The 27,866-nt window shown below is 44.1% G+C and overlaps 1 protein-coding gene across 1 annotated transcript; it reads left to right on the top strand.

Moving 5' to 3' along the window:
- Nucleotides 1–18,997: 18,997 nt before the first annotated feature.
- Nucleotides 18,998–23,984, top strand: SOX4 (SRY-box transcription factor 4). Its single transcript, XM_059077876.2, has one exon. The coding sequence runs from the start codon at nt 19,853–19,855 to the stop codon at nt 21,272–21,274; it is 1,422 nt and encodes a 473-aa protein (XP_058933859.1). The 5' UTR covers nt 18,998–19,852; the 3' UTR covers nt 21,275–23,984.
- Nucleotides 23,985–27,866: the final 3,882 nt, after the last annotated feature.

Genomic DNA, 27,866 nt, shown 5'->3' with positions numbered 1-27,866 from the left:
TTTTGTGTACTAGAACTTTTTTTTTCACAGCAATATTGACACACAATTTAATGTTCCCATTTCTACTGATTGATTTGGCACAAACAATGCAGTTCTGTGCCAATGAATAAGAATAGATCTACGTGACCCCTTTCTCTCTCTTTTTTTCCTCTCTTACTAACTTGCACACACAGACACATGTAAAACAGAAAATATATCAGTATTTTTCATATGAGCAAATATTGAGAATAATAATTTAATTCATGAATTAATGAATTAATGCCCCATGGATTGTTTCCCAAAGGCTCAAAGTCAGGATACTTTTTTAAAAAAATATTTATTTATTTACTTTTGGCTGCATTGGGTCTTCATTGCTGCACGCAGGCTTACTCTAGTTGTGGCAAGCAAGGGCTACTCTCCATTGCAGTGCACGGGCTTCTCACTGTGGTGGCTTCTCTTGCTGCAGAACATGGGCTGTAGGTGCATGGGCTTCAGTAGTTGTGGCATGCAGGCTCAGTAGTTGTGGCTCGTGGGCTCTAGAGTGCAGGCTCAGTAGTTGTGGCGCACGGACTTAGTTGCTCTGCAGCATGTGGGATCTTCCCGGACCAGGGCTCGAACCCGTGTCCCCTGCATTGGCAGGCGGATTCTTAACCACTGCGCCACCAGGGACGTCCCTTTTTTCTTCTTTTATACATTTATTTCAGGATACCTTTATTAGCCAAAGACTAGAGGAAAATTCAAGATTTTCTATGGCCTTCAAATGTTGCTAGGTTTTCAGCTTTACACGAATTATTTAAAACTTAAAGTTATAAACAGTTTATATAAATCAGGGAGGCAAACACAACCACCCTCAGGAGTTGGGCAGGTAATAAAAATAACTGAAGGTGACCTGATTGTAGTCTCGGGACATACTCTGTTTACACATTAAACACGCAGCTTTACTTCCACCCACAAATGTGTTTTCTCCCATTTTTCTTGAAACACAAGTCCCTGCTCAGTCTATCTTTCATTTTTTCACTTTTGCAGAGGCTCGGCTATAAAATTATTCTATGAATTCTGTAAAGAGAACCAACACGGCAAGCATCAGGCTGACTGGCTGGAGGGCTGAGGCCTCGGTGGCGAAAAGAAGACAGTGAGGAAGCTCAGGCTCCAAGTGAGGGAAGCAGGTCTCCCTGGGCTCCAGCTGGTCCTACCCAAGTAGGACTGTGTGCCCACAGTTAGTAGACAGGCCAGTTTTTTTTGTTGTTTTTTTTTTAATAAATAAATATTTATTTATTTATTTTTGGCTGCGTTGGGTCTTTGTTGCTGTGCGTGGGCTTTCTCTAGTTGTGGTGATTGGGGGCGGGCTACTCTTCATTGCAGTGCATTGTTGTGGAGCACGGGCTCTAGGTGCACGGGCTTCAGTAGCTGTGGCTCATGGGCTCTTGGAATGCAGGCTCAGTAGTTGTGGTGCACAGGATTAGTTGCTCCGCGGCATGGGGGATCTTCCCAGACCAGGGCTTGAACCCATGTCCGCTGCATTGACAGGTGGATTCTTAACCACTGCGCCACCAGGCATGCCCGATAGACTGATTTTTAAAGGGATTTAATACAAAATCTCCAGATTTCTAAATGTCAGATTTTAATCCCTTCCCTCCCCTCCCCTCCCCTTCTCTTTTTTTTTTTTTAATATACACAATGATGTCCAAAATAGTTTGAAGCCAAACCAAACATGTCTGGGAGCAGATTTAGCCAATGGGATGCTAGTTCACAACCTTTGCTAAATATTGTTTTCTTGTGTGGTAAAATATATATAATATAAATTTTACCACTTTAACTATTTTTCAGTGTATAATTAATTCTGTGGCATGAAGTACACCCACAAACTTGTACAACCATCACCACCATCCATTTCCAGAATAGCTTCATCACCCCAAAGAGAATCTCTATCCTCATTAATCTGTTATGTATTTTTATTATCAACTTTAAAATGGAAAGAGAGCTTGAAAATGAAAATGTCCTCCAAAGTTACATTTGATGTTAAAACAAAACCCTTCAGATTTCAGTGTTAGGCTAAGTGCTCACCTTCTTCCAAAAACCATTCAGGAGTTAAATCCTCCGCCATACATAAGAGTCTCTCCAGAAATCCTTTATCTCATCAACACTCAGCTCATACCTGCTTACCACATCCAGCATTCCATTGGACCCAACTCTGGACCTCATTACAGCCTTGAAAATGTCTGCTCCGTGCTCAACCAACTTTCCTATCTCTCCACCTTGCTCTCCCCACTCTTTCCACCTCTGCCTTGGTAAAACCTAAGCCCTGTCCAAGAACATCACTTCCCCTGTAGCCCTCTTAAATAGAAACTGCTTATTCTCACTTCAAGTTTGGTAGTTGGGTCCATTTTTGCGTACTTTCAGACATTACTTGCTTCCTCTTGTAAATATCCCCTCTCCTTTGAGACCCATACCATTCAGCTGAGTCACACTTTCCTCCTCTTTATTGTTGTCACCTGCTGTCACTTCTCTTCATTCACTTGAGATTTCAACACCTGGCTTCCAATCTTCCAGTCCACCTTAACTCCTGTCATCATTTAAGACCACTTCAACATATACTGGAGACCCAAGCAAAATGCAGAGCCGTTAGTTCTGCCTCAGCAACCTGTAAAATCACAGAATCGGATGTCCCATTCTCAAATAAAACTTTTACTTTCAGCTTATTCAAACCATCACCCCTCTCTTCCACCATCTTCCACCTCATGAAGACTTCCAATCCACAACCCCATGGATTTCTCTTTGCCCGTGAGCCCCTCTTGCCTTTACTTCTCTATTTATTTTCCCAATCTAATCTATCTTTATTTTTATTTATTTATTTATTTATGTTATTTTTAAATTATTTTTTTATTTTTGGCTGTGTTGGGTCTTCACTGTGGCATGTGGGCTCTTCATTGTGCCATGTGTTATGGAGTGTGGGTTTTCTCTCTCTAGTTGTGGTGCACGGGCTCCAGAGCACGTGGGCTCTGTAGTTTGTGGCAGGCGGGCTCTCTAGTTTAGGTGTGCAGGCTCAGTAGTTGTGGTGCACGGGCTCAGTAGTTGTGGCGTGCGGGCTTAGTTGCCTCACGGCATGTGGGATCTTAGTTCCCCGACCAGGGATCAGACCCGCATCCCCTGCATTGGAAGGCAGATTCTTTACCACTGGACCACCAGGGAAGTCCCTACTTCTCTATTTATTTAGATACTTACAGTCCCTCAGTATAATAACTCCTTTGTAAACACTATAGTAATCCCCATGCTTCTTTGTCCTCTGTCAAACACACCAAACCCCAACCCTAGATGAACCCAATCATCTATCTTTTTGTTCTCATGCTCAAACAGGAGAAAACACACAACTGAACTGATTGGTATCAATAAAAAATCAACATCCCCAACCTAAACACTGCTTGGCAACCTAAATATGTATCTCCAGTAAACTCACTTGATCATTTTCCTAATGATTATTTTGTACTTCCCTACTACTCTCAAATCATTTTCTCCCTCATCTCCATAAAAGAGCCCACCACTAAGTTCTATCAATTTTACCTCCAAAATGTACCCCAAACCATTCACTTCTCTCCTTTGTTGCTACCCAAACCACCATCATCTCTAGACTGGGTTACCACTGTTGTCTTCTAAAGATTCTCCCTGCTATCTTATTGCCCTCCCCATGAATTTTCCACAGAGTGATTACAGTGAAGTTTTTTTAAAGTTGAGTTATAGTTGATGTACACAATATTATACACAATAAGTTAGAGCGTACAATATAGTGATTCACAATCTTTAAAGGTTATACTTCATTTTATAGTTATTATAAAATACTGGCTATATTCCCAGAGCTGCATAATATATTCTTGTAGCTTATTTTATACATAACAGTTTGTACCTTTTAATATCCTACCCCTATATTGCACCTCCTTTCCTCTCCCCACTGGTAACTACTAGTTTGTTCTCTATATCTGTGACTCTGCTTCTTTTGTGGTATCTTCACTATTTTGTTGTATTTTTAATATTCCACATATAAGTGATATCATACAGTATTTGTCTTTCTCTGTCTGATTTATTTCACTTAGCATAATACCCTCAAAGACCATCCATGTTGTTGCAAATGGCAAAATTTCGCTCTTTTTCATGGCCGAGTAGTATTCCTCTGTGTGTGTGTGTGTGTGTGTGTGTGTGTGTGTGTGTGTGTGTGTACACACCACATCTTCTTCATCCATTCATCTGTTGATGGACACTTAGACTGCTTCCATATCTTGGCAATTGTAAATAATGCTCCTATGAATATTGGGGTGCATATATTTTTTCAAATTAGTGTTTTTGTTTTTTTCAGGAGTGAAATTTCTGGGTCATATGGTAGTTCTATTTTTAGTTTTTTGAGAAAACACCATACTGTTTTCCACAGTGACTACACAAATTTACATTCCCACCAACAGTGTACGAGGATTCCCTTTTCTCTGCACCCTCTCCAACATTTATTATTTGTAGACTTTTTGATGATGGCCATTCTGACCAGTGTGAGGAGATACCTCATTATAGTTCTGATTTGCATTTCTCTAATAATAAGTGATGTTGAGCATATTTTCATGTGCCTGTTGCCCATCTGTAAGTCTTCTTTGGAAAAATGTCTATTCAGATCTTCTGCCCATTTTTAATTGGGTTATTTGTTCTTCGGATGTTGAGCAGTATGAGCTGTTTGTATATTTTGGATATTAACCTCTTATTGGTCAAATCATTTACAAATATATTCTATTCAGTAGGTTGTCTTTTCATTTTGTCAGTGGTTTCCTTTGCCACTTTTATTGAACATTGCATTGGAAGTCTTCGCCACAGCAATCAGACAAGAAATAAAGGGAATCAAAATTTGAATGAAAGAAGTAAAACTGTCACTGTTTGCAGACATGATATTATACATAGAAAATCCTAAAGATGCTACCAGAAAACTACTAGAGCTCATCAATGAATTCAGTAAAGTTGCAGAATACAAAATATACAGAAATCTGTTGCATTTCTATACACTAACAATGAACTATCAGAAAGAGAAATTAAGGAAACAATCCCATTTACCATCACACTAAAAAGAATAAAATACCTAGGAGTAAACCTAAGGAGGTAAAAGACCTGTACTCCAAAAACTATAAGACACTGATTAAAGAAATTTAAGATGACACAAACAGATGGAAAGATATACCTTGTTATTGGATTGGAAGAATTAATATTGTTAAAATGACCATACTACCTAAGGCAACCTACAGATTCAGTGGAATCCCTGTCAAAATACCAATGGCACTTTTCACAAAAGTAGAACAAATAATTTTAAAATTAGTATGGAAACACAAAAGACCTCAAATAGCCAAAACAATATCAAGAAAGAACAGGGTTGGAGGAATCCTGCTCCCACTCCATGGCTTCAGATTACACTACAAAGCTACAGTAATCAAACAGTATGATACTGGTAGAGAAACAGACACATAGACCAACAGAACAGGATAGAGAGCCCAGAAGGAAACCCAAGCACTTATGGTCAATTAATCTTCAACAAGGGAGGCAAGAATATATAATGGAGAAAAGACAGTCTCTTCAATTAGTGGTGCTGGGAAAACTGGACAGCTACATGTACATTCTCTAACCTCATACACAAAAATAAACTCAAAATGGATTAAAGATCTAAATGTAAGACTGGAAAGCATAAAACCCCTGGAGGAAAACATAGGCACAACACTCTTTGGCATAAATTGTAGCAATAGTTTTAGATCTGTCTCCTAAAGCAAAGGAAATAAAAACAAGAATAGAATGAAGTTTTTAAAATGTTAATCAGGTCATGCCATTCACTTATTTAAAATCAATCCATGACTTCCTATTGCATTTAGAATAAAATCTAAACTCCTTAATATAACCCAGTACCCTGCATGGTCTGGATCCTACCCACTACTCCTTTTCTTCTGTGCCACTTTTTTCCTTGCTCATTATGTGCTAGTTACACAGGTTCATGTACCAAGCTTTCCTTTCTCCTGCCTTGGCCCATTTCGTTTCCTCTACCTGGTGTGGTCTCCCTGCCTCCCCCACATTCCTCACCATTCTTAACCTGGACAACTTCTATTCATTCATTCTTTTGGTCTCATACTTAACGACTCAACCTTAGACAAGTCTGCCCTGACCAACTCCATCTTTAAATTATGCTCTACTCTTCCTTCTCACATGCTTAATTTTTCTTTACAGTGCTTACATACTTATTTCTGTGTGTATTCACCTCATTTCTGACTCTCTGATCAGACAGTTTCTTGAGGTTAGGAACCATATCTAATTCGATTTCCACTACATACTGGTTCCTGACAGAGTATAAGTGTCTCAGAAGTTTTTGTTGAATTAATGTTGAATGAAAATTCATTCCTGATTCAGTACGGGAGAAGGGAGAAGGTAAAGAAAAAGAGAAAGGTGAGAGAGATATTTTACAACTATTTTGGTGTGATTACTGACACTCCTTTTTGTTTTTATAAAAACAAACAAAAATACGCACCCTACTTCCAGTACTTCAAAACAAATCATACTGTACTTGGGCTAGAAGAAACCTTACTACAATTACTTCAAATTACAGAGCAGGAACTGTATTTTGTGACTTATTTTAACTATAGGGTTAGATCATTGCTAACGTTTTAAAGCAGGAGTCCGTAAACTATGGCTGGCAGGCCAAATCTTGCCTGCCACCTATTTTTGTAAATAAAATTTATTAGAACACAGCCATGGTCACTTGTTTATATATTGTCTATATCTGCTTTTGTACTACAGCAACAGAGTTAAGTAGCTGTGATAGAGAATACGGCCTTCAAGCCTAAAATATCTGCTGTCTGACCCTTTACAAATGATGTCTGCTGACTCCTGCTTTAAAGTATTGAAAAGCAGGTTTTCTTTAAATAACCTTTGACTTTTTCTGATTGTTTTTATCTTTTTAATTGAGGCATATGGACACTAAAGGCATAAACAGCACTGATCTTCAGTGAACTGCTCAATTCATTTTTACACATGTACACATCCATTCGAACATTACTCAGATAAATGCAGTGAATATTTCAAGTATTCTATAAGGTTTTTTCATGGCCATGTCCAGTCAACTCCTCATGGACAGATAGTGTCCTTAGTGTCTTCTAAGTTCTATCACTAACAATTAGATTTGCCTGTCCTATACTGCCCTAGCACTCAGCAAATATTCTCTGGGAGAAAATGGCTATTTGATGGTCCTGTAGATTCCAGTTTGCCCATGCCAATCAACATGGATAGAAAAAATTTTGTTTTTCCCCTTTCCTTTACTATGACAGCCTATGACCAGACACAGCAGATGCTCCCAGGCAAGAAAATGCCCAGCAGCCTTAGCCTCCTCTCTCCCTAAAATGTATTTCTTCTAATCTTATATTCTTCTCTCCAATATTTTTTAAAAATATGACTTTGTAATTTCTTTTGTTCTAGTTGTGATCACTTTCTGCTACTACCACATCATACTCAGAAACAGAAATGTTCATGTCTTTAATAATTTTTTTAATCTTAATGTGGCTTAAATAAAAACCAAAGAAAAATATCCTAAAATATTAGTCCAGATACAACTTTTTCCTGGTAGAGTGTGATTTTGATTTTTAAATTGCAGCTGAAAGGAGAATGAGATTCACTTACAATAAATCTACTTTATAGCAAATTTAGATGAGGTATGTCAATTCCAAAATAACGTGGAACAGATTTCTAGTGTTCACTCATACCCATTTTTCCTCTTTCCTGGGGCTGAGAAGACAGATATATTTCCGAGCCTTCAGGTAGGGCTATGTGTCCAGTTATGTCCAATGGACTATGAGCATAAATGAAATGTGTTGCTTTCAAGAAGAGGCATTTAGCTGGAGAGGGTGTGGAGAAAAGGGAACCCTCTTGCACTGCTGGTGGGAATGTGAATTGATACAGCCACTATGGAGAACAGTATGGAGGTTCCTTAAAAAACTACAAATAGAACTACCATACGACCCCGCAATTCCACTACTGGGCGTATACCCTGAGAAAACCATAATTCAAAAAGAGTCATGTACCACAATGTTCACTGCAGCTCTATTTACTATAGCCAGGACATGGAAGCAACCTAAGTGTCCATCGACAGATGAATGGATAAAGAAGATGTGGCACATATATACAATGGAATATTACTCAGCCATAAAAAGAAACAAAACTGAGTTATTTGTAGTTAGGTGGATGGACCTAGAGTCTGTCATACAGAGTGAAGTAACTCAGAAGGAGAAAAACAAATACCGTAGGCTAACACATATATATGGAATCTAAGAAAAAAAAATGTCATGAAGAGCCCAGGGGTAGGACGGGAATAAAACACAGACCTACTAGAGCATGGCCTTGAGGATATGGGGAGGGGGAAGGGTAAGCTGTGACGAGGTGAGAGAGTGGCATGGACATATATACACTACCAAACGTAGGGTGGATAGCTAGTGGGAAGCAGTCGCATGGCACAGGGAGATCAGCTCGGTGCTTTGTGACCACCTAGAGGGGTGGGATATGGAGGGTGGGAGGGAGGGAGATGCAAGAGGGAAGAGATATGGGAACATGTGTATATGTATAACTGATTCACTTTGTTATAAAGCAGAAACGAACACACCATTGTAAAGCAATTGTACTCCAATAAAGATGTTAAAAAAAAAAAAGAGGCATTTAAACATGAGGAAGAGTTCTCTACACTCTCCCTTTCATGACAACCAGGAAGGTCACATGTTTAGATATAGAGCCATTCGGCCTGGTTCTCTGAGCCACTGCTGGGAAAGGGAGCCACTTTGGAAAGTTGCTAGGCTCACGGTGGACTTTGCATCAGTAAGAAAGAACTTTAATGTGTCGAGTCATTGAGTTTTCAGGACACATCTACATCTCGGCATAGTCCATCCTATAAAGGCAAATACAGTAAGGAATACCTAAACTAACACAAAGACACGGCATTTTCTCAGATTACTGTTTTTTTTTTTAAAATCCCCCAAATTCGAATATTCTAGAAACTGTTGTTTGGACTACTAGATATTATAGGCAATGGTTATAATAAAATTATTTCTAAGGGAAAGTTAGTGAAGGATACCTTTTAGTTACAAGGTATGCAGTTTCCTTCGGAGTCTTTTTTTTTCTTTTCCATTTTACCTTTGCGGCATATACATGAAAGGAAAAACTATATCTATTCTGCGCTAAGCTATACCATACCTTAAACTTGAAGAAATTTTAGTGATCCTTTTGTACATATTAACATCAGGGACTTTCCAGTCTCAGGAAATTAAAGCTATATGTTTAAAGGGGGCAGCAAATTTTAACCTTTAGTTTTTCCTTTTCTCATCCATCATACCATACCCTGTAGCCGAGAGCACTGCATTTAAACCTTCCCTTTTGAAAGTGATCTTCTCTTTTACCCTTTCCTCAACCCCTCCCACTCATGTTAAAACCTACTTGAACCTACTAGAAAAGCTATTATAAAGAACTGTACTGTAAGCTGTTATTGCTTAATAGTAGCTCAATGCAACACCTTCTTGGATAATCTGCATTTTAATTAGAAAAATATATATTATAACCTAAAGGGATGAGCTTTGCTGTTATTTATTGGTCGGTGGGGGGAAAGGTTAAGATGTCAGAAGGGAGGATTAAAGATCTCCCCATTTTCCATCAGAACACCTTCTTGGGTGGCTACTTATTCGACCTATACTTGAAGGCCATCTTTGAGTAGTCAATTCTCTAAGCAGGCCTATCGGTAACTGTCTGTGATGGTTAATTTTATGTGTCAACTTTACTAAGTCATGAGGTACCCAGAACATTTGGTCAAACGTTGTTCTGAGTGTTTTTGTGAAGGAGTTTTTGTGAAGGTTTCCTTGAAGCTTTTCCCTAACGTGGGTGGGCCTCAACCAGTTGGTCGAAGGAAGGCCTGAAGATGACAAAAAAACTGACTCTCCCCCAAGTAAGAGAGAATTCCCCCTGCCTGACTGCCTGCACACTGGCACACTGGCTTTTTTCCTGTGTTAAGACTCCAGCTGAAACATCAGCTCTTCCTGGGGTCTCGAGTCTCTTGGCCTTTGGACTAAAACCACACCTGTGGCTTTTAAATCTTGAGAGTTGTCAGCCATATATACTATGTATATATGGCTATACATATACACTATATACATATGGTATATATATATATATATATATATATATATATATATATATATATATAAGTTCTGTTTCTCTGGAGAACCCTGACTAGTACCCCATCCCATGGCATTGGAATCACACCCTGTATGTGACCACTACACTTTCCCATAGTCTAGAGAGTTGATACTCATCCCACCTCCAACAATTGACTGAAATAAATTTACAAGCAGGAGCAATGACTAAAAAGCCAAGATAAGCTAAAGAATCAAATAACTGAAGGCTTATTATGGTTGGTCTGTTTACTGATCATAAGTAAATAAATGAAGCAATAGCAGAAAATGAAAAGTGAGACCAGGAAGAAGGAAAAAGAACAAAAAAAAAAAAAATGGAGAGAAACACAGTAGCCAGGAAAGGCCACAGACAGCAGGAGTGACAGAGATGACAGACAAATAGCAGTGCTGGTGGCAGCAGGTCTCCTGAGAGGAGAAAGAATTTCAGGAAAATCTGGGAAATGGCAAAGGAGCACAACTTGAAATGAGAATAGATAAGCTAGCTAGGTTATTCAAGTCCAGCTAACCCCTATATCCACCATGGGCATTAATGAATGCATTGATTGAACTCATAAGGAAGATCTGGAATCACTAAAGAAAGATAATCTTCTGGGTAGATTTGTATTTTAGCATCTATCACATGGTATTGTAATTACTACTACTCTGTCCTCTCTTACTGCATAACAAGCCACCCAAGACATAGTGATTTAAAACAACGATGTATTGTTCTCATAATTCTGTGCGTTGTCAATGTAGGGATTCTTCTACTGGACTCATCTGGGATCACTCATGTGGCTGTAGTCATCTGACAATCCTACTGAAGTCCAAGATAGCCTCAGTCACAAGCCTGGGACACTAGCGCTGGCGAGGCATCCCTGTCTCCCCATAGGGCCTTTTATCCTCTCATAAGTCAGACTAGCTTCTTCACAACACAATGCTCTTTGGATTTCAAGTGGCCAAACCCCAAAGTGCAGGCACTTATCAAGCCTCTGCACGGGTCACACTTGCTAATGCCCCATTGGTCAAAACAAGTCATGTGACCAAATCCTGAGTCGATGGAGTAAGATCCACGAAAGGCATAAATACCAGAAGGCTGATTTATTACAAGAATCCACAATATCCACTGTGAATTTAAGACTTTGATATATCAATAGCATTCCCATTCCTTAGTACTTGCCTGGCACCCTTAATTCATAATTCACATCTGGACAGTACTCCCTAGGGAGAATTTTGGAACTTTTTAGACAACATTTTGGATGTTCTAGTGAAATACAGCCTGGGCATGCACATTTGAAATGTATATTATTGTATTATAAATTTTGTGGCCATTTCTCCTTTATATTGTAGTTTGAGCATTATGTTGATTCAAAAAATATATTAGGGGCTTCCCTGGTGGCGCAGTGGTTGAGAGTCCGCCTGCCGATGCAGGGGACGCGGGTTCGTGCCCCGGTCCGGGAGGATCCCGCGTGCCGCGGAGCAGCTGGGCCCGTGAGCCATGGCCGCTGAGCCTGCGCATCTGGATCCTGTGCTCCGCAACGCAAGAGGCCACAACAGTGAGAGGCCCGCCAACCGCAAAAAAATATATATATATATATATAAATATATATATATAAATATATATATATAATTATAGTAGGTTATATTATCTACAAATTTTCTCTCAGGGTTGTAAAGTTACATTACAAAACACTGGTTCTGATAAAGGCAGTGTTTGGGTGTGATATTTGTGAAATTAATGAGTTAAGTTTGAGCGTTTATGGACTAGGTTTCAGTTACTTGGGGACCCTTCTAGCCCAGATTAAGTGTCACTAAATTATTATTTTAAAATTGTTATTTTGATCTCCGTGCTCTGATAATGTGGGACAGGAAGCACGGGGAGGGGGATCACTAATACTTAAGAAAGCAGAGGGACTTCAGTGGTGGCGCAGTGGTTAAGAATCCGCCTGCCAATGCAGGGGACACAGGTTCGAGCCCTGGTCCAGGAAGATCCCACATGCCGCGGAGCAACTAAGCCCGTGCGCCACAACTACTGAGCCTGTGCTCTAGAGCCTATGAACCACAACTACTGAGCCCACGTGCCGCAAATAATGAAGCCCACGCACCTAGAGCCCGTGCTCCACAACAAGAGAAGCCACCACAATGAGAAGCCCGTGCACTGCACGAAGAGTAGCCCCCACTCGCCGCAACTAGAGAAACCCCATGCGCAGCAACAAAAACCCAATGCAACAGAAGATAATAAACAAATAATATTTTTTTAAAAAAAGCAGAGGAAAATCACAGAACTCTCATACCTTACTCTGCCAGACTCATCACCTCTCCAGACCCCCAAACCGCCTCAACCGTCCTCCCTGGCACGGCGAATTTCCTTACAGATAATCGCTCGAATTGTGAATTTATTATACAGTGTACAACATACGCAACGGAACAGATGGTGCGTGCCTGAGCCCAGCAGCTGGAGGGGACACTCGGCACACAGTAGGGGCACCATAAACATTGACGGACTGAGTTCATTGCCTCGGTTGACTCGAAGTCATCTTCTCCCCAGGCACTATCCTTACGTCTCTCCAAGTCTCCAGCCCTGGGCCAAAAGGCGGCGAGCTGGGAGCAGATGGCGAGTCCCAGGTGCCAGGTGTGCAGCGCGGTGTGGGGCACGGAGTTCTTTGGCCCCTGCTCCGCTCCACCCCTCCCATCCCCAGGAGCCGCCCTCGGTGCCACACGTGATGTCGGGCCGAGAGGGACCCGGGGAGGGGAGGGCTGGGAGCAAGGAGATGTGGTGCCTGGCGGAGCCCGCGCGTCCTGCGCCCGCCGCCCGCCAAGAGCCCGCCTCCCTTCTCCTCTGACCCGCGTCACCTGGCGGCCCGTGCAGTCTCCGCGCCTCCCACCCTCCCTCCCTGCAATCGACCGCCTTTCTTCCTCCCCCCCACTCTTCCTCTCGGTCTCTTATCTGACGTTTCGCCTCGCTTCTCTCTGCCCACTCCCCAGCGGGTTTCCCTCCCTGGCAGACGCGCCCGCCCCAGCCCGCCCTCGCACACCCTCCAACTGTAGGTCAACCCATTTGCTAACGTTAGCTGAGGTTAGCTCTTGGTGAAGCGTTTTTCCATAAGTGAAATCAGCCGCTTCCCTCGTGGGGCTGCAACTGTAATTGCTTCGACTTGGCTGCTGCGTTGGGGGGTGGGGATCCCACTGGCTGTGCTCCCATCCACACCGCGTGCTGGGGTCACTGGGACGGTTTTGGGGAGCCCCGCGGGGGGATGGTGTCGGCAGCCCCTCCCGGACGCCTGCTCCCGGGCCTGGCTGCCACGGTGGCCTGTGGAAAGCCAGAGACACGCGAATCCAAGGGGGACAAAGCGAGCCGAACCCCTCCTCCAGAACGCTCTGCTTCTAAGTAACTGCGACTCAGGCGCAGCCTCTACTAGTAATTTACCTGCCAGAAGCGGCCTCTTCCCAGACCTGAGACCCGGGGCCGAGGCACTGGGGGCGTCGGTGCGCCCCGGCCATGGAGCCCTGGCACCGCCACTCCACCCCACCCCCACTCCGCCTTCCCGCACGAGGGAGGGCACCGAGGCACGCTGGCCCCTCCGAAGTCGCTGGGGACGCTTGAAGGGTCGGGTGCAACCAATCGTCAACCTCCCCTCGCCCGCCGCGCACACACCCTGCTCTGCCCTCCTGCAAGAGACCAGACAGCTGCACGCTCAACGGCACCAGGGAGGGGCTGCCCAGCCCGTGTACGAATGTCGCATGCCAGCCGGAGCGTGGGTTCCAGACGCACAGCGCGCACAAAGCGTTCAGGCATCCAGAGCGAAGGCAGTGGGCGCGCTGGAGATCAGGGGCCAAGTGGCTGTCAGTTCCGGTCAGGGACGGAACTGGGCAAGGTGGCCGAGGGCCCAGCTGGCTTTGGGGGTGGGGTGGGGGGATGGAGGAGCCGAGCGCCCGGGAAACGACCCCCCCACCCCCCACCCCGGCTAGCGCGGCCAATTGCAACTTCAAAGGAGGGCTAGGAGCTGGCGAGGGCTAGGGGGTGTGTGTGTTGTGTGTGTGTGTGTCTCTTCGGCTTCTTCCCCGGTCGTAAACCCTTAACGGAAGACGGGTGTTAAAGTGCTGCTGACAGGATCGCCTGAAACATGTTTACAGTAGGAAAGACTTTGCTCCAAAAAGCACAGCCGGAGTCGATTCCAATTTATTTCCTCCCTGTAACTGTAATCGACAGGCGAGGCTCAGCCGCCGCGGCGGAACGACACTGAGCACCGCTAATCCCCGCCGAATCCTCGCCGAGCTCAGGGCAGGAAGAGCGCGGTGCCTGCGCCACCGAGTCGCGGCGCTCGGCGAGGCGTCGGGCCGGGGGAAACCATCTTTTGAGGAAGAGGGGCGGCCTTTCCGAGTCCTTAAGTAAGGCGCGCCTCGGAGAGAGCCTTCTAACTCGTTCCGGCTTCGGCAAGATACTGACACGGTAATTGATAATCTCCCGGTTCAGTTACTAGATCTAAACGGGAGCCAGCCTTCGCGTCCCCAGTCTCTGGGAGCTTCTGACAAGTGAACAGGAGGCGGCGGTTCGTTGCCCTAAACTCTGATTTATGATTTTAAAAAGATCAGAATTCACCGACACACCCTATTAACCGCTGATCGTTTAAACTGCTACCTAAAGAAGGTAGAGCAGTGGAGGATGATAGGGGTTCGGGAGAGGAGGAAGGGGGAGAAGAAAGAAGTCCGACCGTCCCCACGTTTTCCCACGTCTGCTCGTGGGCGCAGAGAGGCTCAGCGCTGCCACCTGGCGGCTGCTTCTCCCCGGATTGGGGGCCGGCTGGTGGCAGAGCAAACCCGGGTTCCCGATGGGTGTGCCTTGCTTCTGCTTCGCGAAATGGGACACAAGCTCATATTCATGCTTCACATCTACGTGGCCCGGTGCAAACACTCATTTTTTGCTCGTTCTCTTGAAAAAATTGAAAGGAAAGGAAAAGTGAGTTAGCGGTGGTATGAAGTGCATACATACACCTACCAGGTGCCAGTCACTGGTTAGGAGGGGAGAGAAAATGGTAAAAATTATTAGAAATGCAGGGTTCTTACCTCTTAGTTTATTCTAAGAGTAAAAATAATTCGTGGACTTCATTTTACCTCAAATCCTATTTTGATATTTCGCAAATAAGAATTACTTCCATACATTGTTTTTCAATACAACCCCACCCCTTCCCCGGGAAGTCCAGTTCCAATACAGTTTCATCAGCCCAAAAAGATGAAGTGTAAGTTATGTTTGTCTACTTGATTGAGAAGTAAATCAGCTTCGGATGGAGGGTTCTTTTCCATGAGGTGTGGAACCAAAACGCCTGGGGCCTTTCAGTTGGCAAAGGCCAATGACATCACATTTCTCAGGCTTCTTCCCTGTCTGCTAAAGTAACAAAGACAGGTTTCCCCACCCCCCTCTTTATGTTCTTTGAACTGAATAGTTGTCAGGTCAGACCAGGTCCTACAATCACAATTTCTACAACCAAGGCAAGGCAAAATCTTGCAAATCAGTTCAAATCCAAGAGATTTGTTAAACTAATTTCCCTTCAGGGTTTTTTTTTCCTCCCTCTATACTATAGAAATATATTTAGCAGTAGGATAGAATCTTACTTCCATCTATACCCCATACCATTTTATGGATGTGAGATTTTATGTTGTGTAGGTGTGTGAGAGCAGAAGAAAAGAAATGAATTAGCAGATATTACATTACATCTCAAATAGTTCCATTATTCAATGGAAACTAAGTAAAATATTGACTTTAATTCAAAATATGGAATGTCTAGCATCATGGCTAATAAAGACAATTAGTCTATTATTCTAAAACAGGAATTTTTCTGCAAAATTTTTTATCTTGGTTTACTGTTAATATGGCTTAAAGAGTAGCATTAAGAATTACTTTATGTACTGCAAAGCCAGCAGAGGGAACACTGAGTACTGATTTACTAGGGGCCACCAAATATCTGGTATTTGGGGAAAAATGTTAGTAATGGAAAACTGGTTACAAAGCATATGAAGTTAGGTAATGAGAACACAGAAATCTTATCTCATTATTTGGTATTCAGAGGCCTAATACATTCCAGTGTGCACATACTCAGTTGGTGAGAAAGATGACTTTAATAAAAGGCCATTTGTCACATGTTTTCTTACATTTTAAGAGGACTACTAACACGTAAGAACAAACCTACAAGTCTAAGCATTCATATATACTATAATAATCTTATAGTCAATAGAGATTACTAATATATTTCTTCATTCTAAGAACTTCTTCATTTTAAACATCTCAGATGTCTTACAACCATGGGGATGTTAGTTTCATTGGCAGTTTTTCTCCCTTAATGGCATTTAACTATGGTACGTCTCAAAGACATCCATTAGATTTGCTGAAGTATAGAAAATACATCTAACAATAGAAATAGGCCAGTGGATATTATTTTTAGTAAACACTTTTAAAACTCTGTGTGCTTTTGTGTGTGTGTGTGCATGCACGTGTGCGCTTTAAACATAAACAAAAGTACTCTGACTGCTTTGATTAACTTCCACTTTTCCCTGATCATATTCACTGGTAGACTCATAAATGGCCTTGGAAATATAATCAATTACATTGATTAAATTATTCACTCACCTTGACTGAAATATCACAAACTAGCCATACCCTCAAATCACTAGTTGGTGCAAATCCCAAAATAAACGTAGTATTTCTTCTTTTTTTTATTCTGGTGAAAATATTGATTTTATAAATAATAGACGTCTTAGAGTAATTTTTATGTCAGACTGATAACATGTAGGGGTGTGTTGTAGTGGGAATACTAAAGAAAATGAAAAGCGTGAGGACACACCCGACTCTGTTATATGCAAAAGAGATGCCTGTAGGTTTTTTGTTTGTTTCCAAGATTTGTTTCTCCTTCTAAAGGAAAAATATATATAACTTGGGTAACTACTGGTCAAAAATTATTTGCTTTTACCCACAAAAACATTCTTGCTTGTGGTTGATCCTCAGAGATCCAGTCAGATGTCTCCAAAGGGTGTTCTTTCCAGTAAAATTCTAAATCTGACAACCTGGGCCTCTTGCCAGCCTACATACTTCAAAAGTTTGACAAGATAAATAGAAATCTGCTGCCTAGCGGTAGTTTGATCCGAATCGAAAGCTGACCTAATTGTGCTGGGTTAGCCCTACCTAACCACTTATCACTGGCCTGTAGAAAAACAGTTTACTATTAGGGTGTTAAGGAAGACCAATTTTTACTAGAATTTTAATCTTCATACCTTGGAACAAACGTTTGTGGCCAAATTAACATGTATTCTGACTACCTCGGCACCTTTTCTTTGCTGCCTTCTTCACGATGCTCATGAAGTTTCTTTTCAAATCACTGGGATGACAAGTGCCACTGTGGTCCTTGGACGGTTCACATCCATGACCTGTAATTATTTTTTCACATTGGTGGCCATCCTCGATTTTAGCCTCTTGAACAACATGCTGCTTCTACTTTAAGGAGTGTCTCTGGAATCTGAATTATCAAGGGAAGGATAATTGCATTCATTGAGGGCTTATTATACATCAAGCTCATTGAACCCTCACAACAACCCTATATAAAGTAGTTCCTAGTGTTCCCACCTCACAGATGAGGAAAACTGAGACTTGGTCACATCCCCAGGGTCACAGGACCAGTAAGAAGGACTAGCAGCCAGGTCTAATATAAATCCAGAGTTTCCATTCTCTTCTGCTACCAGTTACCACTGCCTTCTATAGTTTCTCTTTGCCTTGGCCTTTTAGTTCCATTCGATAGAAGTAACAAACATATAGGAGAAAAAAATATATATATAGGAAAGGAGGAGGAGGGTGTGGGGGAGGGAAGGATGGAGAAGGATGGTGAAGCTATCTTTAATTTTGAAAATGTGAAAAACAAATATTTAGAAAGTAAAATTGATTCCCATCCTTTACTCACCATTATCACCTTACACAAAACTCTACGGAAATTCTCCCATTGAGTTAATTATGGAACACTGCCTAATGTGTTCCAGTGGAAAGCTCCTCTGTTTGGGCTATCCAGGATTTATAGGGAAGTTTAAATCATTAAATGACCATAGTTAACCCTTGTTTGGTTAAGAGAGCAAGTAATTATTGCAAAAATTCCTCTTCTCTGCCTTCCACAAACAGCGCCAAAATAGCTCTGAAGGGATTTACACAATACTTCAACATCTGTGCTGTACCTGGACTTGTTAAAATAACTATGATGACAGGTGTCTAAGTACCACTTTCTTAATGATTTTCAATATCTATTGATTTATTGTCATGGCTTTCCCTCCCCCTTTTACATCCTTGGCTTTATGAAGGAGCCGAGGAACAGATTTTGCACTAGAGGCTGATTCTTTATTCCAATACTGAAAAGAACTAATAAAAATAATCACTTGGCTTTTAAGCAGAGAGCTTCCATTTACAGTATTTCACCCTTCCCCCCCTTCTAAGCCCCTTGTTATCTAACATAATGGTTAGAATACATTTCCGTCTCTCCCCTTAATAATTTCATGCATTAACATCCTCTTCACACACCACACACGCACACGCACACGCAGGCACGCACAGCAAAAGGAAAAGAGGCAGCAGAAATCTCAGCTGTACTTCTAGCCCTTTTAAAAAGTTTGCTCTGTAAATTGGAATGAGGTCAGATTTGGAGCTTCTCATTGCACGCGGAGATTATTATTGCATCGGGTTCCAAGCCAATGGGAAGCCCGGGGGAGGGGCTTGGCTCGAGGAAGCGTTGGTTACAGCGGCTGATTGGCCGCGGCCAAGACTGGGAAAGGATAAAGAGACGCGAGGCGGAATTGGGGTCTGCTCTAAGCTGCAGCAAGGGAAACAGTGTGTGAGGGGAAGAGGCCTGTTTCGCTCCCGGGTCTCTAGTTCTTGCACGCTCTTTAAGAGTCTGCATTGGAGGAACTCTGCCATTACCAGCTCCCTTCTTGCAGAAGAGAGGGGGAAACATACATTTATTCATGCCAGTCTGTTGCATGAAGGCTTTTTGGCTTCCTACCTTGCAACAAAATAATTGCACAAACTCCTTAGTACCGATTCCGCCCACAGAGAGTCCTGGAGCCAGAGTCTTTTCTGCTTTGCATTGTAGGAGAGGGACTAAGTGATAGAGACTATGTCGCTTTCCTGAGCTCCTGAGAGCGCTCGTGAACTGGAATCAACTGCTTCAGGGGAAGGAAAAAAAAAAAAAAAAAAAAACCAGACTTGCCTGGGAGGCGGCGAGAAACTTGCATTCGAAGCTTCAGCAACCAGCATTCAAGAAACTCCTCTCCACTTTAGCACGGTCTCCAGGACTCAAGAGCCGAGAGACAGCGCAAACTGCGGCGCGGTGAGAGAGAGAAGAGCGAGAGAGAGCGAGAGAGAGAGAGAGAGAGAGAGAGAGCGAGAGAGAGAGAGAGGGAGAGAGACTCTCCAGCCTGGGAACTATAACTCCTCTGCAAGAGGCGGAGTACTCCCGCCCCGCATCTTTTGGAGACTTTTCTCTCTTCGCCCACCTCCGCCCCGGCCGGGAGTTGAGCCGCCCGCTCGGCAGCCGCGCGCGTCCCCCAGCTCGGCGTGCGCTTGGCCCCGGGAGCCGGGAGGGCCCGGCGATTGCGCCGCGGCCGCCGCAAGGGTGTGAGCGCGCGTGGGCGCCCGCCGAGCCGGGGCCATGGTGCAGCAAACCAACAACGCCGAGAACACGGAAGCGCTGCTGGCCGGCGAGAGCTCGGACTCGGGCGCCGGCCTCGAGCTGGGCATCGCCTCCTCCCCCACTCCCGGCTCCACCGCTTCCACGGGCGGCAAGGCCGACGACCCGAGCTGGTGCAAGACGCCGAGCGGGCACATCAAGAGGCCCATGAACGCCTTCATGGTGTGGTCGCAGATCGAGCGGCGCAAGATCATGGAGCAGTCGCCCGACATGCACAACGCCGAGATCTCCAAGCGGCTGGGCAAACGCTGGAAACTGCTCAAAGACAGCGACAAGATCCCTTTCATTCGGGAGGCGGAGCGGCTGCGTCTCAAGCACATGGCTGACTACCCCGACTACAAGTACCGGCCCAGGAAGAAGGTGAAGTCCGGCAACGCCAACTCCGGCTCCTCGGCCGCCTCCTCCTCCAAGCTGGGGGAGAAGGGCGACAAGGTCGGTGGCAGCGGCGGGGGCGGCGGCGGTGGCGGGAGCGGCAACGCGGGGGGAGGAGGCGGCGGCGCGAGCGGCGGCGGCGCCAACTCCAAACCCGCGCAGAAAAAGAGCTGCGGCTCCAAAGTGGCGGGCGGCGGGGTCGGCAAGCCCCACGCCAAGCTCATCCTGGCGGGCGGCGGCGGGGGCGGCGGGAAAGCGGCGGCCGCTTCCTCCTCCTCCTTCGCGGCCGAGCAGGCGGGGGCCGCCGCCCTGTTGCCCCTGGGCGCCGCCGCCGCCGCCGCCGACCACCACTCGCTGTACAAGACGCGGACTCCCGGCGCCTCGGCCTCTGCGGCGGCCTCGGCCTCCGCCGGCCTTGCGGCCCCGGGCAAGCACCTGACCGAGAAGAAGGTGAAGCGCGTCTACCTGTTCGGCGGCCTGGGCGCGTCGTCCTCGCCCGTCGGCGGCGTGGGCGCGGGCGCCGACCCCAGCGACCCCCTCGGCCTGTACGAGGAGGGGGGCGCCGGCTGCTCGCCCGACGGGCCAAGTCTGAGCGGCCGCAGCAGCGCCGCTTCGTCGCCGGCTGCCGGCCGCTCGCCCGCCGACCACCGTAGCTACGCCAGCCTGCGCGCCGCCTCGCCCGCCCCGTCCAGCGCGCCCTCGCACGCGTCCTCGTCGGCCTCGTCCCATCACTCCTCCTCCTCCTCGTCCTCCTCCTCCTCGGGCTCGTCGTCCTCGGACGACGAGTTCGAAGACGATCTGCTCGACCTGAACCCCAGCTCAAACTTTGAGAGCATGTCCCTGGGCAGCTTCAGCTCGTCCTCGGCGCTGGACCGGGACCTGGATTTTAACTTCGAGCCTGGCTCCGGCTCGCACTTCGAGTTCCCGGACTACTGCACGCCCGAGGTGAGCGAGATGATCTCGGGAGACTGGCTGGAGTCCAGCATCTCCAACCTGGTCTTCACCTACTGAAGGGCGCGCGGGCTGGGAGAAGAGGGGCGGGGGAGGGGGGCAGAGAGGAAAAAGAAAAAATGAAAAAAAAAGCGGACAGAGAAAAGAGTTGCAAGAGAAAAGGGAAAAAAAAAGGAAAAAGGAAAAGGAAAAAAAAAAGTGAGCAGGGCCGGCTTGGGCCGCGTCCCGGTGGTCGGAGAGCAGCGCGGCGGCGTTTGGGGACCCGCGCTCCCATCCCCCACCTCCCCGGCCGGAGGGACGCGGCGGAGGCGGAGGTAGACAGGGGCGACCTTTTATTGTTGTTCTTGATGTTGTTGTTGATGGCGAAAAAGCGACTTCGAGTTTCCTCCCCTTTGCTTGAAGAGACCCCCTCCCCGCCCCGCACCGCTTCCAGCGAGCTTCCGGACTTGTCTGCACCCCCGGCCAGAAGCCGAGTTGGTAGTTTTCTAAGAAACTGAAGGAATCTCGTTCCTCTCTCATCGCCCCCTTCGTGTTTTATATTTGATTTTTGTTTTTTGATCCGGAGAGGAGAAAAAAAAAAATCCAGCGCTCCCCCGGGGGTTTTTGTTCTCAACATCCCCGCCCCCACCCTTCTTCGCCAACACCCCCCACCCCAAGAAGACAGAAGGCTCCGGGGAGTCGAATTTGACCGACGGCAGATGTTGGAGGGTCGCATGGACCCGAGCGCCGGGACTGAGAGACTCCACGCTGGTGAATTCCCGTTTTGTTTTTGGAGGGTTTTTTTTTTTTTTTTTTCTCTACTTTTTTTCCTTTTTCTTTTTTTTTTTTTTTTTTTTTGCCCCTGCAGCCGGAGGAGGAGATGTTGAGTGACCGGCGCTCGGAAATGACCCAAGAACCTAGTTGGAAAGCCACACCAGCCAGGGCGAGGGGCGGGGAGGAGAAAGACACGAACTGGAAAGGGGCGAATAATAAAACTGAAATGGATTTGCACGTTGGGGAGAAGGTGGCGGCGTCGCCTGGGCCTCCGCCTCCCGCATCTCTGAAATCAGTGAGGTGAGACTTCAAGGCCCGCAGGCGCGGAGGAGAGGAGACTGTTTGATGTGGTACCGGGGCAGTGGAGGGCGAGTGGTGTGGGGGGGAAAAAAAGGTTTTTTGCTTCTCTTAATCGGAATCGTGATGGTGTTGGATTATTTCACTGGTGGGGTTAATATAGCATGTTATCCTGTCTATCTTTTAAAGATTTCTGTATAAGACTGTTGAGCAGTTTTTAAAATAGTGTAGGATAATATAAAAAGCAGATAGATGGCGCTATGTTTGATTCCTACGACAGAAATTATCACCAGCTTTTTTTCATTCTTAACTCTTTAAAGGATTCAAACGCAACTCAAATCTGTGCTGGACTTTAAAAAACAATTCAGGACCAAATTTTTCTCAGTGTGTATGTGTTTATTCCTTATAGGTGTAAATGAGAAGACGTGTTTTTTTCCCTCACCGATGCTCCATCCTCGTTTTTTTTTCTTTTTTTTTCCTTGTAAATGTAATCAGATGCCATTTTATATGTGGACGTATTTATACTGGCCAAACATTTTTTTTTCTTATTTTGTCCCTTTTTTCTTTCTTTTGCTTTGTTTTTCTTTTTAACTTCCTTATTTACTCCTTCCTTCCTTTCTTTTTTCCTTTTTTTTTTTTTTTTTTTTTGTAGTTGTTGTTACCCACGCCATTTTACGTCTCCTTCACTGAAGGGCTAGAGTTTTAACTTTTAATTTTTTATATTTAAATGTAGACTTTTGACACTTTTAAAAAAACAAAAAAAGACAAGAGAGATGAAAACGTTTGATTATTTTCTCAGTGTATTTTTGTAAAAAATATATAAAGGGGGTGTTAATCGGTGTAAATCGCTGTTTGGATTTCCTGATTTTATAATAGGGCGGCTGGTTAATATCTCACAGTTTAAAAAAATCAGCCCCTAATTTCTCCATGTTTACACTTCAATCTGCAGGCTTCTTAAAGTGACAGTATCCCTTAACCTGCCACCAGTGTCCATCCTTCGATCTCAGTCCTATAAAAAGGGGGAGGAGAATTAGCCAAACACTGTATGATTTTAAGAAAAACAAATTTTTTAAGCAAAATACTGTTTTTTCCAGAGGCTTTAAAACTGGGGCATTTACAGCAAAAAGGGATCCTGTAGCTTTAACTTGTAAACCACATCTTTTTTGCACTTTTTTTATAAACAAAAACGTGCCGTTTAAACCACTGGATCTATCTAAATGCCGATTTGAGTTCGCGACACTATGTACTGCGTTTTTCATTCTTGTATTTGACTATTTAATCCTTTCTACTTGTCGCTAAATATAATTGTTTTAGTCTTATGGCATGATGATAGCATATGTGTTCAGGTTTATAGCTGTTGTGTTTAAAGATTGAAAAAAGTGGAAAACATCTTTGTACATTTAAGTCTGTATTATAATAAGCAAAAAGATTGTGTGTATGTATGTTTAATATAACATGACAGGCACTAGGACGTCTGCCTTTTAAGGCAGTTCCGTTAAGGGTTTTTGTTTTTAAACTTTTTTTTGCCATCCATCCTGTGCAATATGCCGTGTAGAATATTTGTCTTAAAATTCAAGGCCACAAAAAACAATGTTTGGGGGAAAAAAAAAGAAAAAAATCATGCCAGCTAATCATGTCAAGTTCACTGCCTGTCAGATTGTTGATATATACCTTCTGTAAATAACTTTTTTTGAGAAGGAAATAAAATCAGCTGGAACTGAACCCTAAATCTTGACTTTTGTCATTATTATGCCCAGAGCCTAAGATTGGAAGGGCCCTATGGTTTCTAGAAACTACACCATCTGCCTTAGCTTTGAAACAAGTGAGTTTCAGAGAGGCCTGTTAAATGCCGTCTTATTGAGGAATAATTACTAAGTTCCTCTCGCGGAGATTTTGCAGGCCCTAACCCTGAAAGGATGCTGTCAGCTGAGTATGTGTCAACTCTACATGCTTTCTAGGAATTTTCTGAGTTTACCCCATTTAAATAAGCGCCCTTTGTCTTGAATTTTAAAAAGGGGGGAGGGGCAACATGGACAATTCCTTACAGATGAAACCTGCTGGCTGATCTTTTTTTTAACTTTGTGGTCCTAAAGCTGCTTTCTCCTCCACTCGCCCAGAGTTACTAGCGGCTAGAATTGTTTCCCACAGATAAAGAACAAATACGCCTGTTAAATTATCAATATATTTTGGTGGAGAAAGGCATTACCAGTTACGAGATATAAAAGTATCCATTTTTTCCTCAAAAACAGAAAGCTTCACGTGGTTCCAAAATCTCCGTTTTGTGCCCTGACCAATGTGGTTATTCATGTAAATGAAAAGCAACAGTAAGGGTGACCTGGAGAAGTTAGCTCCCTAAGGGCTAAGAGGAAAGACTGCCCCACCCCCACTCCCAAATCTGGGAATAGCACACATTCACCTAGTGGAGATTTATACTTTCTATAATCATCAGGGACAGTATTAATGAGACGTGTATGCAAGGAGAAAAAAGTGCCTTGAATTTTCTAAGGCCTGTTGGTATTTGGTTTGGAGCCTGCACCTTGCTTAGGGGCACAGTTTACTGTTTACTTTGAGGGTTAACAATTTCCATTAAAACCCATCTTCCCTTCCAAATGTTTGTTAAAAATGTCTGCTTTATATATGTCTTCTAGTTTTTCAGCACTGGAGAGGAGGGGTTGATAAGCAGATGTACGTGTAAATAACCCTTTAATCATCAGGATTGCTTGTAGGTAAGGAAGTCTCCATAGTGGAATGTAGAGCTGGACGAAGAGATTTTTGGAGCCTGTAGTCCAAAACAAGCAATTTTTTGGGGTCGATGAAAAGCAGTAATTCCCCCCTCCAAAATAATACAACTATCACGTTTCAGTATAATTTCATCTTTTAAAGATCATTTTAGCTACTAGTCTCCAAATTTTTCTTTCATGTATTCACTAATACATTTAGTTTTAATTGCATTTGTGTTCTGTCATGGTAATGGCATTCTTTTAAAAGATATTAAAAACAACAACATGGTACCTTAAGTTTCTTCAAAGACTTTTGTAAAAGGACTCGTCTACAAAGTGCTTTACTTTTTGTTCATGGTAGTGATAATATGCTTGTTTAGTTTTTTTCAGATCCAAAGTATGAAAACCTTGACATAAATGAAGACTATATGTTGTACTTTTTTAAGTATATTGTATTTTGTAGGGTTCTCCTGCTAGAACTACATTTATTCTTCCTTGACTTTCCATGTAAGGACAGATGCTTTAACTATTTAAGAATTTCAATAACATGGCTTTAAAAACAAGCTTAAGTAAAGTGTGTGTCCTTCCTAGGAGATGATAAATGTAGGAAACATCTTTGTACTTTCTTTCCTCTGAATCAGTTTTTATTCATAAGGGATACTTATGTGTTAGGTGGTACAAGGCATAATAAACCTGAGAGACCAAATAGGTTAGTATGACTTTTTCTTTCAGATAATTTGGATCAATAGAAAACAAATTTCAGATGTTAAGAATAAGAAGACACTTTCCTTTAAAGATACTGCTCTGGGCTTCCCTGGTGGCGCAGTGGTTGAGAGTCCGCCTGCCGATGCAGGAGACACGGGTTCGTGCCCTGGTCCGGGAGGATCCCACATGCCGCGGAGCGGCTGGGCCCGTGAGCCATGGCCGCTGGGCCTGCGCGTCCGGAGCCTGTGCTCCGCGGCGGGAGAGGCCACAACAGTGAGAGGCCCGCATACCGCAAAAAAAAAAAAAAAAAAAAAAATAAATAAAGATACTGCTCTGGCCCTGGACTCCATTAGAAATGTGAATCAGTAATACTTGCTTAAGCAAGTTTTGTCGGTTCCTAGTTGAACACCTATTAAGTGCCAAGAAAAAAATGTAAGCTGATAGGGTGGGCTGAGTGCCTGGATTTTCTGCTCACATTGCTTGGTGGGGAGAAAGGGGGCTCTGAAGAAAGTGAGAAAGCAAAGGGCTGGGACGTGGACATCCACATCTACCAACTCTTCCCTGGGTTTATGGGGTACCCACGAATCAACACATGGTTTGTTTTTTTTTTTTTTTTTTGCGGGCCTCTCACTGTTGTGGCCCCTCCCACTGCGGAGCACAGGCTCCGGACGCCCAGGCCCAGCGGCCATGGCTCACGGGCCCAGCCGCCCAGCGGCACGCGGGATCCTCCCGGACCGGGGCACGAACCCGTGTCCCCCGCATCGGCAGGCGGACTCCCAACCACTGCGCCACCAGGGAAGCCCCAACGCATGGTTTGGATAATGCTAGGGTTCAGAATATTTAATCATAAATTTAAAATAATTTATTTTAAAGGGGCATCTGGTTAGATCCATATGTCAAGAAAACACTAAGAATTCTGGTAAGGATACAAATCCATCTTACCCATTTGGATTTCTCAGGGTGGAAGGTTGGTACGCTTTATTTCTCTTTGTGGTTATTTTATTATGCCTTTTTTTTCCCCCTCCTTTGAGTCCTGTAGTACAATATCTCTCTAACCCATATTTACTAACGTTTACCCTACCCGCCCTATTCTCCTGGAAAATTATCTCCCTATCCGTTTTCAGATCTTCACTCTGGCTATCATTTGAAAGCCAAAGGGGGAGGGAGGGAAGCCATTCCAGGCACCTGGCCTTCAGACTCTGCTAGAAACCTGCCAGATTCCCCCTTGCCCCAGGGTAAAGCACAAAATTCGAATGCTGCCATCCAAGGTCCTGCACACAATGAGATGCCCACCTTTCCAGTTCTCCAAAAAGAATTTCCAGTCCAGTGGTCTCTCCCATTGGACTGCAATTGTTGAAGGACAGGAACTAGACCTTAAATAATTAGTTTCCCCAAATTTACCTAATCTGTTTTGTTGCATACAGTAAATATTTGATTATTTATTGAATTTACATTGTTTCAATGGCACTTTAAGAGCTTCCAAAATGCCTTTGCATATTAGGCTTTATTATCACAGCTGTGGTAAGGAGGGAGCCTTGGATATATTGAAAGCCTGGGTTACAATGCTACCTCTTAGACCAACCAGCTGTGAAGGATGTTCACATTTCTTAGCCTCCTTAAGCCTCAGTGTTCTAAGCTGTTAAATAGAAAGAATGCTATGTGACATATGAAGCTATGGTGAGAATCTAGTGGAATAACACATGGAGCATACCTGGCATCAAGCCTGGCCTCTTGTATGGGCTCATTAAATGCTAGTTCCTTACCTCATGGGTGGTTCTAAAAAGATAATTCATGTTCAAGCCTAGCACAGTGCAAGCAATATAGAAGGTACCAAGTTCTTAAAAAGAAAACCCTGGAATTAGTGTCTCCTGATCTGCTGCATGAACCCTCACATCCCAGAATTACCCCAAGATTCTTGTTAAGGGCAAAGAGGATAAAGATTATCAGACTCTGGGGGTGGGGCCCTAATAAGCCTCCATATACAGTGCTCACTGAATTTGGAGGATCGTTGCCTCCACGGTCATTTAGCATTTTCTCCTAATAAATATGCAGCAAGGGCTTATTACCGCCGTTTGCTCCATGGAGAAATGGAATTCAGAGTGGCTCAATGAGGTCACAAGGTCAGAAGTGAGAGAAACAGCACTGGAATCCCTTCTCTTGAGCCCTAGTTCCGATTT

Source organism: Kogia breviceps, chromosome 10, assembly GCF_026419965.1.
Source record: "Kogia breviceps isolate mKogBre1 chromosome 10, mKogBre1 haplotype 1, whole genome shotgun sequence".
Lineage (NCBI taxonomy): Eukaryota > Metazoa > Chordata > Mammalia > Artiodactyla > Physeteridae > Kogia > Kogia breviceps.
This window is presented reverse-complemented; position numbering and strand designations above follow the sequence as displayed.